Raw genomic sequence first — 15839 nt, forward strand, 5'->3', positions numbered from 1 at the left:
TAAAGCAGGGGTGATAACGAAGCTGGGAAGAGCCGTGTGACGGAGCGGGCCAGCCCCTCTCCCTGCTGCCCTGCAGGAGAGCCGGGACGCCTGGGGACGGCAGCGCCGGGGTCTCAGCACCGCCACTCGTGCCAGAGGCTGGCCGGCAGGATGGGACATGGCTGGGCCCCGGGGCACACAGCGCAGTGATCCAGCGCCCCGACCTGCTCGCCGCATGGGGATGGCTGCGGGCAGCGTGGAGCCCAGGCCCCACCGCGTGCCCCCTGCCTGCCGGGGGCGACCCGCTGCCTTGTGCCATGTCCCTGCAGCCGTGGGGTGGTGTGGCAGCAGCGGGGAGCCCAGCCCGGCCCCCCCGGCTTGGTGGGCTCTCTGTGGTGAGCGTGTTCAGCCCAGGAACCGGGCGGCTGGTTAATTGGGTCACCAGGAAGCGCAGGCTGAAATGACAGCCCGAGGCCTCCCCCTCCTGATTGATGCAGCCGGTTCCAGTTGTTCCCCTGCCACATGGGGAAGTTAGTAATTAGAACTTTGCTCATTCCTCTCCCGTTGTTGCAGCCCTCCTGCCGGTTGTGCCATCCTGCTGAGAAAAGGCAGCCGCCGCCTCCCTCGCCCAGCCCCGGGTCGGGGAGGGATGTCGGGGCGGTGGGACGCAGGGATCGGGGGCTGATGGCCCGGTCCCTCTGGCAGCCTTGAGCAGTGGGGGCCTGCAGGGTGCCGGCCCCACCAGGCGAGGAGCTCGGGGACGGCTGCAGGGCCCAGGGCCTGCCTGTGCCAGGGCTCGGAGCACCACAGGAGGTGTGGTGGCTTCCCGAGGTGCAGGAACACCTCCTGGGAAGCTGCGCGTAGAAGCTGTGGTGCCACCACCCCTCTGCTCCTGCAGTCATCCCCTGGGCTGGGTCCTGAGCAGCAGCGGTGCTGTGGGACTGCTGCCTTTCACAGGCAGGGCCTGAGCCTCAGCCCTTCCCTGGCTCCCCTCCCTGGGTGCTCGTCCACAAGCCGGGTCCCTCCAGTGCCTGGTGGGGAGACTCAGAGATGCTCCAGGTCACTCGTGTGAGGGAAACGAGAGGCTCTGAAGGTGCTGTTACCCCGGGAATGGGAACTGGCATGCTTGTGGGGAATGCGGAGCAGCTGGTGCGAGGCCTGGGGTGGGAGCAAGGACTTTGTGACCCTGCTGCCCTTGAGCGTGGCTGTCCTCGTGTGTGAGGGCGTGCCTTCGTGTGGGCCAGTGTCCTCAAAGACCCCGCTGAGGTCTGCAGGCCAGGCTGGCTGTTAAAATCCCAGGCTTTTTTCCACTGTGGGTTCTGGAAAGGCAGCCAGGCAGGTGTGTGGCTGCAGCCGTTTCCTTTGGGGGCACCGCAGGGCTGGGTCTGCCCTGCTCGCCCCTGGCTGCGGGGGGCTGAAGGGGGCTTGCTCCCAGCCTGTGAGAGGCACGCAGGCTGCGTTGTGGTGGCAGGAAACACAGGCTTGTTGGAACAGCACTGAAGGGAAAGGGATTAAAAGCAGGCGACAGCCCCAGGGCACACCTGCAACCTCTAGAAATGGGGCTGCTGGCCAGCGCTAGCCAGCTGTCCGTTGGTTTTATGCTTTTCTTTTCAGAAACACGCGTGCTTTTGTTCTACAAAAAAAACCTAGAAAAAGGGTACTGGTTTTTCTTCTAAGCCTGCCTTGCCTCTCAGCTGAGGTGACTCCAGCAAGGCTGGGGTACTTCTGCTTTCCAGAGGTGACAAATCCAAACGCAGCCGAGCACGTGCAGACAGATCGTTAATCTGCAGCCTGAGACGAGCTGGTGAAGGCCGGTAATGGGAAGGGTGTTTCTCGCCAGGCTGGCTGGGGGCTGCTGTCAAGCCGCAGAACGGCACGGGTTTCCCACAGCAATGTTTAACTTGTACCTCTCTGGCAAGAGGCACAGCCCGTGACAAGCCCGTGACAGCCCCATACTGCTGGCTACAGAGAGGGCAGGGAGAAGCAGTGGGTGGAGAGACCGAACAGATGGCTCGGGCAGGAGCAGCGAGTGCCATCGCTGTGCTGCTGATTCGTCTGATGCAACGTCTGCACCTGACAGAGGAATTTTATAAAGTGCTACAACGATCTAGAAAATTCTGCAGCAACCCCAGGAGTGCTTTGGAGACCAAAGGTAATATTTCACCTGCCTGCTTCTCCCATCTTCCCATCAGATCAACTCTGAGTGGCTCCTTCTACAAAATGCAGCCCAATATTAAGCACTGAATATCTATTTAAAAAAGCATAAGGGGTGAAAGCTGAACTGCAGCCTTGTCCTACTTGGAACGAAGCCACCAGGCTGTGTCTTCCTGGGAAAAACAACCAGGAATGAAATCTAAATAAGAACAAGAAGATGAGGGGAAGCCATCTCCAATGAGGGGTGTGCACGAGCATCAGCAGCAGTCCCCTCGGTCCCAACAGTGGAGATGCCTTCTGGATGCTCACCTGGGATCCCCAACAGTAACGCACAAAGCCTGTTCCCTTTAACAATCAGTTTATTGCACTGGTTTTTGTATTTCTCAGCTTGCTTCCAAATTCATAGTCAAGATCTGTCCTTTCACTTTACTAGCATAAAACTTTCACAAGCATGTCTGAAAGTAGCCGGCTGCCAGAAGTCACCCTGGGTGAGGCTGATGAATCCGGGGCACGGCGTGGTCTGAGAGCAAACAAAGCACTTGCAGACAGCCTCAAGGGAAGGAGCCCAGGGGACGTGGTGCTGGGGAGTGCCCCAGTGCAGCTTCCAGGTGAGCGAGCAGTGAGGCTGTGCTGTGGTTCTGGAAGTCTCTTGGCAGGGGCAAAGCAGGACTTGCAGCTTCACCTGCTCCCCCACGTGCTGTACGCACCCACTCAGGTACCAGCGGCACTGCACAGCACCAACGTGCTCACACCAAATGTTGCCATCTGACCTGGTAGGCACCCACCAGGTAAGCTGTCCTAGGGCAGGGGCAGATGCTTCGTCTAGTTCTTGGGGCGGGTGTTAAAAATCTGGCAGGTCTGAGAAACAGCCTGCACAAAATAGCTGCAATCTGGGAATAAGGGAGATTCTTAAATCACTAAATCAAGGCTGGCTGTTTTCTTAAAAACTCTCTCACAGCTCAACAGTGAGAATTAAGCAGCACAATTCATTTGGCCAGTTTCTGTAAACTGTAAGGGAAGAGCCTTGGTATTTCTATGGAGATATGGGGATGCCATTCTTGTCAGCAATACTGGTGAGGAATTAACTGGAAATGCATTTAACTCTTGTTTTTAGTATCAGTTTAATATTAGAAAAGGATTTCTAATGTACCCAAAATTTATGCCTCTCCTGGAAGGTTAAGGCCAGAAGAGAACTTTCATTTCAGGTTGGCAGATGACTGTCCAGGTGTGAAGAGGACAGAACACTGCAGTAGTGAGGAGGGTCAGAAGTGTGTGTTTAAGGTGCTGAAGGGGCACCACACAACAAGCAAGTGCTGGGAAGTCATTTCTGGAAAAACGCTTTGTATGGAAGAAACAAATGTGCTGTGACCCTTGGATTCCCTCCAACACCATGTGCAGAGAAGTACAAGCCTGAAGGAACCAGGGTAAGGTACCCACCTCATTTTCATACACTTAAAAAAAAAAAAAAAAAAAAACACTTTTGCCCATGGGTAAGGTGTCTCAGCCAGGACCCCAGACCATGCAGTGGTTTTCCCTGGAATGAATCAAGGCCTAAATGATAGGATTTCTGTAAGTGAGAACTACCCTGGTGGTTCTTCTTTCCTCTGCCAGCTGCTGTGCAGGTCTGTCAAGCAGGAGATGCCTCTTGTGTGCCAGCCTGCAGCACGCTGCTCTCCTGTTGCTGCAGCTTCTCCAGCAGGAGCAGGACGTTGTCAGTGAACTCATTTCGCTGCTTCCCCATCCCATGAAGCTTCACAGGCTGCAAGCTGGTGTGGGGAGGCTCGTACAGGTGAGGGCAGCAGACCTCGTTCAGGAGGAGCCAGGTGCTGTCAGGGTCCACATGCATTAAGTGGAGGAAAACACTTCAGAAAACAAGGGGAAGAAAAAGAGTAAGGAGAAGGCCTTTTGATTTGTGCCCAAGAGGGTCATTACAGGCAGCTATGGAAAGCTTTGGCATTGTCTGCAGCCTCTCCAAATTGATAGGTTTGGAGACTCATTAGACAGAGTCATTAAGATGGCTCCTGTGCCCAAGAGACAGCTCAGTGTTTTCAGTCTACCACTGAGTGACAGGAAATAGTTCTTATGCTACACAGTACATTACTGACCTCAAGCAAGCAGCTGGTGAATACCTGACCCGGGCTTTGGTCTCAGCATCGCAGGAGGGGGTGCTAAACTCAGAGGATCACATCTTCTGTGGGTGAGACTTGTGCTTGCAGAGCCTGTCTGTCATTTCCAGAGGCATACAACCTGAACGTGCTCCAATGTGATCGCTGTGTTTGGCAACAGCGCAAAATGCCTTCTTCGTGGTGCACAGCCAGGCCCAGGTGAACTTGAGGGTCTCTGTTCCCCTAGCTCTCTGATATTGCAGCTACGCTGCCTGGACAGGGAGAACCGGCCTGCCCCAGGTGCTGGCCTCCCAGGGCTGCCAGGCTGAGCAGAAGCATGGGCAGCCTTGCCAGGGCAGGGCCTAGAGCTGCCACCTGCTGAAAGCCCTGCACTGGCTCTCCGAGCCTCGGCAGCTGCCAGCGCTCTCCTGGTGCTCGCTTGGCCGTGGCGGTGGGAGCACAGAGCTGCCGGCCTGCCAGGGAGCAGCAGGTCCCCGGTGGCTTCCCCTGGCTTGTGATGGGCAGCTGCAGAGAGATCAGCCTCACTCCTTATGGCTGGGGGATAGTCCTGGGCAAGAAAGATGAACCACTGGGAAGTAAATGTGGGAATGGGGAATGGCATTCAGCTGGCATTGGCTTTTCCAGCACACATACAGCTTTAACTCTTACATTCACAGCTGAAATACCCTGGTCTTCGACCTCGTCTCAGTCCGGAGAGGGCAGCCCTCGAGAGATTAGCTGGTCCCTGGGGAACCCCACTGCCTCTTGTGCCCATAATGGCCTAAGGTGTGTGATTATCTCCTGATAACCCGGAGTGCTATGCAGCTTAAAGAACAACTTGACTTTAACATTTCCAAACTAACTCCCGGATAGTTCCTAAGCAACCTGTTTCCATGGCAAAGAAACCTGGGGTTAATCCAGGTTTGTTTTCTGTTTTGGCTTTTTTTTACTTAAATATAATTTTATTGAATTTTGCCTTGTGCAGGTGCCTGTTTTAGTGTACTTCAGCCCAGCTTGCAAATGACAGCTGTCAATAAGTATCCAATAAGCTACACAGTCAAACCAAAAGAGGTCTAATGCTGTGTAATCAAATTTGGTAACTAAAAAGATCCCAAAATAGCTCATATTTGTTCCAGTTGTGCTAAACAACTTGTTCTACTGGCACAAAGCAGAGTTAGGTTATTCTGGTGCCTTGTATTTTCCCAAGCTCTAAGTGAAGTCACGGCACAGTGCGAACAGGCTGGCAAAAGGACAGCTCTTTCTGGCTTTTGCAGCTATGCTGGATATTTAACTAAATACAGCTCGCCACAGACTTCAGTAAGAACTGGAGAAATTATTTCTGCATCCTAGAAAAAACATTCCTATCCAGAATACTGACTGAAAGGTCAAATGGTAAACTTCACAGACTGTAAACATTTATTGAAAAGAAGTGTAAATTTCAAAACAGTCACTTCAAACTGGAAAAAATGTAGAGCTATTTGTAAAGTGTTGACATAGGCCAACGACAATTTCTTAATCTCTTTTCCTTCAAAGTTTTTTTTTTTTTCCCCAAAGTGAGAAGCTTGTCAGAGATGTTGCCGCTTACTAAATTGATCAGAAGCTCAGTTTTATACAATGTGACTTCCAGTTAATACCATCTCCTCCCCCCTGACCTTGTCCCCAGGCTGTGGCCCTACAACACAACCCCTTAGCTGCTCAAGTGTTTCTGGTCACTTTACCCAGCGGTACACTGGTTTATTTTCAAGAAAGGCAAAGATGTATCTAGTGTTCCCTGGCATTCCCGAACTCCTCTTTTTATTTTTTTAATTTAAACAAGATTTTGGTAGTATTTCTCCCCTGGAATACTACCAGCAGTCATAACAAAGCCTACCGTCCCATTTTCTCTTCCTCAGACATGCTGGGGTTCATTTTTTTTTCCCAGCATCTATTTTTGCCTCGAGTATTGCACAAAGCTGCATTTACCAAATTCTCTTATTCCCACTGCTTCATCTAATAAAACTACAGGGTCCCATAAATGGGATTAAATAGCCTCTCTGGAGCATGATAACATTCCTGGAAGACAGACAACCCCCCCACCCTGTGCCTTTTTTTTTTTTTTTGGTGTCACCAGCACCTTGGCCCAAAATTCCTGCTCAGCCCTTTGCATACCTAGAGAAGCTTCACTTTAAAATCAGACTTAGTCAATGCAGGGAGTTACTGCAGCTATAACTGACTTTGTAAGAGCTAACCTTCCTCCTGGCAGGTCACAACTCATGAGTTGTGTAAAAATCCAAAAAGGTGAGCAAAGGCCACTTTGTATAAATCAATATGGCAAGCTGATTCCAAGCATCCTTTTACTTCGTATGATTTCTGTAGTGATAAAGCTGAGTTATGCGATGTATGTTGGCACTCAGGCTGTGGATAAGATTAGTTCTGTTCTATCTGCTTTTAGAAGCATTTAAAATGCAGAAAATTTCATGTAGCAGGCTGATAACTTGCCCTTGCCTCGCTGCAAAGGGCCCTACATGTGACAGTCTAAGTCAGTTTGTAGGACTACTCCCAGACATGGGGAGAGCAAAGAAAAGGACGGGAGCGTACAGGAATCTGGAGGTTAAGCAGCCTACAAAAGGAAGCTGAAACATGGCTGAGAAGTGATTCTTATCCTGGTGCTAGAGTTGACTGTTACGGTGCAAACTAATTTTGACTTTTCCAAGCTGAAACCTCCTATCAACCATGCATACTGGAGGTAAAAGTGATTGTGACATGTTTAACACTGATCCAGCCTGGCTCCGAGTCAGATAGGACTAAAATAATAACAATTAAAAAAAAAGGTGTCAAGGACTGTAGGGAAATTGTAAAAACTGCAATTATTACCATCTGCATGGTTAGTATCAGGCCAGACACGATGCATGTATGTGTCTGGCCAACAAAGATAACTGATCACAGAAGACCCTGTTTCATTCAGTAAAATACGTCACGTACGGTGCATCAAAGGCATGGGGGGAGCAATGTAATGTGGCATTTTTCTCTTAAAAACATATATATATATATATGAGAGAACTGTCTTTGCTGACGGCTTTGTTCCCCTTTCTCCAACACCAGTGAGCTTGCTTCATAACACACCTTCTAATAACCCTACTTACTGCATCATAGGGCCAATTCAGTATTCACTCCCCACCCCTGTCGTGTGGGGGGTGGAAATTACACAGCTCTTCAGCCTGCTTTGTTAACGATTTAAAAGCTTAAGTTTCCAAATAGATAAATCCTGGTGTTCTGTTTCCCATGCCAGCATTGCTTACACAGATGCACATTATATTCCATCAAGGGTATGCAAGCCTACAGCAAAGAACCCCTTTGCAGAACAAATGCTGCTGAAGCCTGCAGCGATGCAATGAAAGCCACTAAGGTAAAAATAAACCGACTCTCACCAACTCAGGAATACAAACAAAGGTACGGCTACAGCTTCTGAGAGCTCCCTCTGTCTAAGCTGCTGCCCAGCCACACAAAAGCTCTTCACACCTTGCACACCCCTGGGAGGCCTGCACTCAGGTGAAAGGGAGCTGACAGCTTTTCCCTTTTTAACATTCTGCCCTCCGAAATCCGCAGTGCCTGCTGAACCTGCTCACAGCTGGCTGCCTCTCCCATCAGGGGAGGGATGGTGGGCCACAGAGAGAGAGAGGGGCTCTTCCTTGTCCTTCAGCAGAAACAGAGATGCATGGCTTTCTTCTTCATTTTCCGCGTTCTGTAACTGGACTCATTCTGCCTGCTGAAATCTCTGCCCTTGTTTCCAGGTGACAACGTATGGCAGCAGCGATTTCTTATCCTGACAGCAGGAACATGTTGAGCAGGATTTTGAACACCAGCTAGTCAAGTATGTCTGTCAACACTTCATAGGGCAAATGCATGCTCACCTAAACTGTTTCTGCTCTTTTAACCTCTCCCAGCCTTCTCAGAGCAAGGGTTAACTTCTATGAGAGACCCTGTTCTACAGGACACAGATGTGCTGGAGGAAGGAATGAGAAAGGGGCAAAAGGAAAGGGGTTACCTTTCTCCCCCTCTTCCCACATTACTTGTACACCAGATACACCTGCATTTAGAAGACATTACCTCTGGGCAGCTTCTTGCAACTTCATGGGTTGCTTGGCACTCAGGTAAATCAGGCAAGCATCTGCCACTTTATTCAGGTCACTCTCACCTGCAGAATGGAACAGAAAAGAAGGGTAGGAGGTAACCTACTCAGCTGCTGCCACCTAATTGAATCTGCTCTAAATTGGCAGCAAGTGGCTTCTGAGCCTTTGAACCATCTGACCCAGAGCTCTAATGACCTCTCCTCTGGAAAATCTTGCTGTAGAGCTAGGAAAGCAATCAAGGGCATTGAGACAGGAAAACAGCAACTAGCCAGCAAACCCTCTCCCTCATCAAAGTCAACTCCAGAAATTTAACCCAGAAGAATTTCAGAGTTTCATTCCATAGGAGAGTATGACATGCTGCATGTAAAAGGTCATCCAGAGAGATGCCCCAGAATGGAACCAGTCAGCTTAGCCAGTAGTCTCATCTGGTTTCCAGTTCTTCCATTAATTACGAACAAAGCCTGACCCAACAGATCTGGCTGCAGCAACTCGAGCATTCTACTTTATACCCACTTCTCATGCACAAATGAGATGAGCAGTCAGATTCCGCAAGGTACTGGGAAGCTCTCTCCCCATTTGTGTCTTAAGGAGTAAAGAGTGACTAGCCGCTCTTTACAGCGCTCTGAAAGAGGACAGATTAAGGTCCAGCAGGACCTGAGTGGGATGAGGGTGAAGATCTGGAAATCAGTCCCATGGGGCAGCAGCAGGATGAGAAACCAGGACAGGCCTGGTCAGCCAAGATGAAAGGAGAAGTCAAGTTGGGCAGAGACCTCATACAACCTACACTTCCCCTGGTACTCACCCATGTCCAGCTTCTCGCACAGAGACCCCAGTCCCTGCAACACAGCCAGCTGTAACTTGAAGGCAAGCGTGTGGTTGTACACAGGCCCAGCTCTGGCACTTGCTGGGGCCTGGCTAAGGAGGGAACTGGTCAGCTTAGGCAGGATGTCTTTGGAGAATCTCTGTCTCAAAAAGTCCCCACATGTTTGAGCCAGGGTACACAGCACCTAGTGGAGAAACATCAGTTACGGGAGGGTAAGTGCACCTTATCTGTGAGCAGGCTACTCGGGAATATTGTTCTCTGCACCCTTCCGCAACGCTGCGGGTTAAAGCATCTCCTTTGATAATTTTTTACAGTTGAAAGTGATGTGATCTCACCTGCCACCACTTCCCACAGGAAGCAGAAGGCAAATGCTTGATGGGGAGGCTGAGTGAGCTGCTTCTTGCTGTTCCGTTTCACACTGCTAACCTCCTGGGCCTGCCTATCTTCCCTCAGCACGGTAAAAGTACGATTGACTTGTGAAGGCCTATTTAGAAGTGCTGAAGGAGCCTGATGGAAGACGCTATTAAAATATAAATCACCTATGTGGTGGCAACAGCCCATCAGTACCACGCCACGTAACAGAAAGGCCAATACACTACAGCATAGGGCACCCAGCACTACTGGTGTGCACCCAGGATAAAATCCAAACAGGCCTAGAGAATGGCCTTAAACAGGTATGAAAACGAAGGCGGGAATCTACAGGGCTCACCCAAGTGGCCAGAACAGGGCTCTCTCTTGGAATTTCACTGAAGTTCCACTAAGGGGTCTTAGTGTGCCGGACTGAGATCCTGGCTGTGTTGTGTTTGGCTTATACTGACACTGTATTTACTGTCCTCAGATGTAGAAAGGTAACACTCACATGGGACTTCTCACAACAAAACCCAAATGCAACGTTAACTGTAATTATCCTTCGAACTTTCCAAGAGTTAGTTTTTATGCAGTGATCTCGTCCTGCCTTTTAGGGCAGGCACTCTGAAATTCTAGTGCATGGCTTCTTGAATTTGGGGAATCAAAACTTTCCTTTTATTCACACTGAAGGATTTGAAAATGAATTTCATTCTGCACAGCACAGGAAGCCCTGTGAAACTCTGGGGCTGTCAACCTCGGGCATCGCGTTTTATTGTTTAACTTGTGATTCAGGAAGAGAATGCCGTCAGTAGACATGGCCAGGAACTCTTTTAAAGTGTTATTATGAGGCTAAGTCTTTGCTTAACCTCTCCCCTCCCCTGCCAATGCCTCAATTGCTAAACGTTCCCTCCTCTTCAGTCTAAGCCTTCCAAAGGGGGTTACTGAGACTGGAGTTCCAGCACGGGCAAGTTGTACTACGTAATGCCTCTGACAGTCAGCTGCTTAGCTAGTAAAAGAACCACGTTCCTCTTCCCTGCAGTAACTACGAATATTGCTGTTTCCCCCAGGAACAGTGTCAAGGTTTCACCTGTGGACAAGCTGTGGTTAAGAGCGGTACACGCCCACCCAGTGCAGGGTGGTGACCCTGTGTTCTGAACAACATTAAAAAAAATCACCCCCCAAACTCAGCGTTCCTCTCACTGGCCACTGCAGTGCCTGAGCTGCTTGCCTTCTAAGCACCAGCTTGAAGGCTGCTGGCAAAGATTCGCTGCTGTACCTTGAAGGCTCTCAGCACTGCCAGAGGGTCATCGCTAATCAGCCGGGTGACGAGAGCTGGCCAGACACGATGAGCCATGGGAAGCAGATGGTTTCCGTGAGGATGTAGCACAGTTACGCAGAGCTCCAGCACGTCCAGGACCTGTGTACGAGGGGCAGATGACAGACTTTCAGAGTGCTGCAGTGCCAGCACAAGGCATTCATGTGGGTGCCCAGCATCACAGCAAGGAGCAAGGAAAAAGAAGGGCTCTAATCCAAGAGGGTACAGTTTCACCTCAGCATGAGCTGGGATAACTGAACAGTGCACGGAGCACAGGCCCACTCTGAAAGCACCACGCAGCCCAGGGACATAACCCGGCACCGTGCCATGGGGCCAGGCTGGAACCAGGGCACAATCTCCAGCCGGATGCTGCAGGCTGGGCTGTGCACTAGGACCCTACTGTTCCTGTTGCACAGCAGCAAGAGCACCTTGTAGGACTGGGGCTGCTGCGCTAAGAATCTGGGTTATGCCTCACTGCTGCATTTTCTGTCTTGCTTTGCAGTTTAAAAGGAGGACACCTTCAAAGGATTTTCATAATTTAAAAAAAAAAAAAAGACAGGCTTTTAGCCCTGCTTATCATAACCCCGGCACTTCTGAAATGTTCATTAGTCTGTGCACTACAGTCTGAGTGAGGAAGGAGGATGGGAGAAAGACGCTTCTCCTTCCTTCACCTCAGGCTGAGGCAGGAGACTTGACTGTCGTGCGCACCGAGGAAAGGTTCCTGCCATGAAGCCACCCTTACGATCGCGCTCAGCCTGGCTGCCGTTCCTCGAACAGACTACCTTCAGAAAACCGCCTCCCTTTTTCTTGCCAACACTTGGAGGGGCTGTCCTGAACAGGCATATGGCAGCACTAACCTCGTGACGGCAGGAGGCCCGACGGGCACCGTGTACATGGTGAGGAGCTACCAGCCCCCTCCACGGCACCACCTGTCCCCTCAAAGCCGGCATTCACTCACCTTCAGCCGCACACGGAGGTTCCTGTCAGACAGCAAGTGGATGCACCTTTCCATCACATCTTTGGCCAGCTGAGCGTGGCTTGGCAGAGGAGTTTCTCCTTCTGTGTCAGAGTTGCTTGGCTCAGGTTTAGCAACAGGGGGAACCTCATCTGGAAGACAAAACTGTTACTGAAGCCATGAAAACGACTTGGAGATTCTGGGCGATCACAACACACACAAAACTACTCTGCAAATTCCCACACACAAAACTACTCTGCAAATTCCCAGTTGAGACCTTTGGCATTTCTGAGCATGCTTAGATATAAACAGATACGCTTGAGCTCTGTGAGTTCAGTGGCAGATTCAGATTGTGGGACTGGGGAAGTTTTGCTTTCTTTACTGGACAATGCAATTGGTGTGACATTTGCAGTCTCTCTTTACCACAGAGTTCTTTATTTTCCATTGATTTTTACTGAAAATGAAAAGCCAGGATATTTAAAGATGAAGTATTTAAAGGTCAGGATTTCGGCATAGCCCAGTACAGACTAAAAAGTTCCCTATATGAATGTTTGCAGGGCCTTTAAAGGCAAGGTGGGAAGGAAGCAGCAACATTATTAGCCAGGAGAAAATGGTACAGAGATTCCCAAGAGAGGCTGAGCAAGATGCAGTAGGATTCTGGAAAGAGGCAAGTTTGGGCCCTGAACCCCACGTGCCTCTTATGAGTGAGAAAATACCCAGTGTTTTTGTGGCTTAGAGCTAGACCAAGCCTTGATCTGCAAATGTTTTATTTTCTTTTTCCCTCCCCCTGAGCACAGAACAAAGCAGGAACACCAAGCAGCCCCTCACATGAGCTACGGTTGGCTCAAAGCAGATCTGAGACTACCCTGAGCACGTTAGTCTTTCAACCCAGTTCTACCCCCACCACCCGCCAAAAGGAAGCCTCCCAGCTCACCGTCTGTCTCTAAGCTGAAGACACTTTGTCAGTCAGTACTGACCTGCCTCCTCATCACCAGAGTCAGAAAGATTGCCCTCTGCAACCTGCTTCTGTCTGACATAGTCGAGGAAGAATTGCTCCACTTCTTGCCTTGTTATCGCCGGCTGCACCTGGGCCAAAGTCCCGCTCTGCCGCTCAGCAGCCTGCCTTCGCCGGTGTTCCTCGCTGCAGGACGGGCCGAACCACTTGACTGCAAAAGAGGAACTGAGATGTCACCGAGCATTCGTGATCCCTTCCTGCAGGTCAGCAGCCTACCACAGGTTCCTTGGGAGAAGAACATGACTCTCGAGTCTCGTGGGATTGAGCTACAGAGCAGGCACCAGCGGTCACATCGCCGTGACCTCCCTGACGGCGCACACCTCCTACAGCCCTGACGGATGCAGCAAGACGCCCCGAGCGCTTCTGCAGGGCGTTTCTGGGAGGAGCACACCCATCCCGTCTGGGCCACTACAGGCCACGTTCCTGCAGCTCTGCAGGCCAAACAGAAACTGGCTGTGGAGCGTGGACGCTACTGGCGATCTTTGCTTAAGCACTGGCCCACAAGCAAGGCAAAGTTGTCATCCTGCTGTACCCTCAGTTACGCTAACACTGAATTGCGCGAAGTAAACATCGCTTAGGTACCTAGAGCTGCCATTAGCGAGTAGAGGACCCCAAGGAAGGTGGAAGCCTGGTGATCGTACGACTGATCTAGCGTCAACAGGACGTCTTGGATAACGTCTTCTACCAGCGGCAGCAAGCTGGCATCCGAGTGCCTCAGCATAGTGTCCAGCACCTGGGACGCGTGCGGCTGATGTGCCAAATGGCGCAAATTCAGGGAAATCCCGTTCACCAGGTAGTCAGAATTCTCATTAATCAAGCACTGCACGGAGTCATAACTGCAGGCCTCGCATATGTCCACCAGCGTTCCCATCGCCGTCTCACTGATGAGCAGAGTCTTGTCTCCGGCCTTTTCCAACACTGGGTAGAGAGCTGACAGCAGAAGCAACCGGAATTCTTTCCCGAGGACCGCAGCGAAGCAGCCGACCCCTTCCAGCTGGATGCAGATCTGCCAGATGTTGCTGTTCATGGTGCGGGTCGTTACACGCGGGTCTGGGGATGGCAGAACGCTGCCGCAGGCAGCCCCTGGGAGGGCAGCAAGTCCTGAATGATTCACGGAGAGCTCATGGCTGGTTTCTTCCGCATCAATGCTGGTGACTAAATACCAGTTTGCCTGGTCTGTGTACTCATCAAGAATGGACGTTATGGACCCTTTGATATCATCCACGTCCAGTGAAACTTCCCTTTCCTGAAGGACATCCACCCCTACGCCAGCAGCTCCTGCAATCAGCTCATTGAGGACCATTGCAGCCTGCTTTCGGTACATGGCAGACTCGCTGTACAGCCCCATGAAATGATCCACGAGCAAGTAGAGGTTTCCATAGTAGCCAAGAACACGGCAAACTTGCTGAAGGAGCTGGAAAACTTTTTCCTCCGTGAAGAAGCGGAAGTATTTCTTCTGGCATCTGCCCTTCTGCACACCATGCTGCAAGGAGCCCTCGTACCCGCTCCCAGAGCCCCAGCGCCTGTCTTCCACTATCTTCACATCCGTCACGTCCAGCTCCAGAACTTGCATCAGTGCTTTGGACAGACGCTGGAGGTGGGACGCGGAGTTGAGGACAATGTTAACCTTGGGGCCCAGCAGCTTCAGGTAGCCAAGCAATAAGCTCAAAGTGGCAAACTTGCCCGTGTCGTCCTGAGAGTTCATCAGGCGAGGCAGAGCTGTGGCGAGGGAATGGAGGTTCTCCGAGAGAACATCAGCAAGAGCCCTGTTGTGTGCTACCAGCTGCTGCTCTGCAATGTGCTGCAGAACCTCGTTACACCTGCTTTGGACTTCGCTGTTTTCATCGTTAACCAGCCCGACCAAGGCCTTTAGAAGATGAGTGAACGAGTCCACCAGTGACTGCCTGCAGTTCCTCACTAAGTGATGGACGAGTTCCACCAGCTCCAGTCTCACTTTCCAGTGCGAGTGAACTGAAGAACGTTCAACAATTTTATGTAAGAGGAGAGAGAGTTTTTCTGCCGTATTTTTACTCCAGTCAGGTCCTCTATGGACCGCCAGTTTTGATACTCCACTTTGTTCCACTGACGGCTTCTCTTTATTCTCTGGGATCCTGGCTAGCTGTTCATCAGCCATGACCAAACCGACAACCCGATAAAACACTCTGATGGCAGCGACGGTGGTTCCGTGACCTTGTTTGATGTCTGCGGTAATAACTCGAGACAGCGCAAGAGAAACGCCAGGCAGAAACGAAGCAAAGGAATCCCCACATTGCTGCTCCTCATCTTCACGCAGCCGCCTGTGCTGCTGGCACTCGCACCGCAGAACGAGGGCCTGCAGGCACTTCAGGGCGGAGATCTTGACCTGCTTTGCTCTTTCCCGTTCCGCCAGGCCCAGGAGCAGGGACACGGCGAACCCCAGGAGGTGCAGGGCCGGCGGCTGGTACAGCGACAAGATAACGTCCCCGTCCGCGGAATGGATCAGGGCGTGCAGCGCCTCCACCACGGCCAGCTTCAGCTCCTCCGAGGCCGGGGCCGCGGCCGGGGCCGGGGCCGGCGGGGGGCCGGTCCCGGGGGCGAGGCAGGCGCAGAGCTCGGCCAGCAGCTCCCGCAGCAGCTCCGGGCCCCGCAGGCGGGTGGCGCCCAGCACGGCGGCCAGGCCCCGCGCCGCGCTCTGAGCCAGCCGCTCCCGCCGGGGCCCCGGCGAGGCGAGGGCGAGGCGCAGCGGGAAGAGGACGTACTCCTGCAGCTCCTGCAGCGCCGCCGCGCCCACCGCCGCCAGCCGGGCCCGCAGCAGCGCCACGTTCTCGGCGGTCTGCGCCTGGGTCAGCCGCACGCAGGCGGGCCGCAGGGCGCCGAAGGCCTCCCGGGGGGTGGCGAACACGGCCATGGCGGGGCCGCGGCAGCGTCACGGGACCGGGACCGGGATCGGGGCCAGGCCCGCGGGTGCCGCCGCCGCCGCCCCGGGCCCCGCCGGGCGCCTCCCCGCTCCCCGCTCCCCGCGTGCAGGAAGTGACGCGGGCGGCCCGGGCCCTCAGC

General features: G+C 52.3%; 1 protein-coding gene across 2 annotated transcripts; it reads right to left on the bottom strand.

The window, feature by feature from the left end:
- Positions 1-2474: 2474 nt before the first annotated feature.
- TTI1 (TELO2 interacting protein 1) lies at positions 2475-15802 on the bottom strand. 2 transcript variants are annotated; one of them, XM_013198480.3, is made up of 7 exons: positions 13386-15801; positions 12766-12954; positions 11792-11940; positions 10795-10935; positions 9150-9354; positions 8325-8412; positions 2475-3995 (listed from the first exon to the last, which is right to left on the bottom strand). In XM_013198480.3, exons 1-7 carry the CDS (start codon positions 15688-15690, stop codon positions 3761-3763), a joined length of 3312 nt encoding a protein of 1103 aa, XP_013053934.3. In that variant the 5' UTR covers positions 15691-15801; the 3' UTR covers positions 2475-3760. The 2 variants fall into 2 exon arrangements, with proteins under 2 accessions (XP_013053934.3, XP_047906666.2); XM_048050709.2 differs by lacking the exon at positions 2475-3995 and adding an exon at positions 5179-8220 and having other exon boundaries at positions 13386-15802.
- Positions 15803-15839: the final 37 nt, after the last annotated feature.

The sequence above is a fragment of the Anser cygnoides genome, chromosome 16 (genome assembly GCF_040182565.1).
Source record: "Anser cygnoides isolate HZ-2024a breed goose chromosome 16, Taihu_goose_T2T_genome, whole genome shotgun sequence".
Classification (NCBI taxonomy): Eukaryota; Metazoa; Chordata; class Aves; order Anseriformes; family Anatidae; genus Anser; species Anser cygnoides.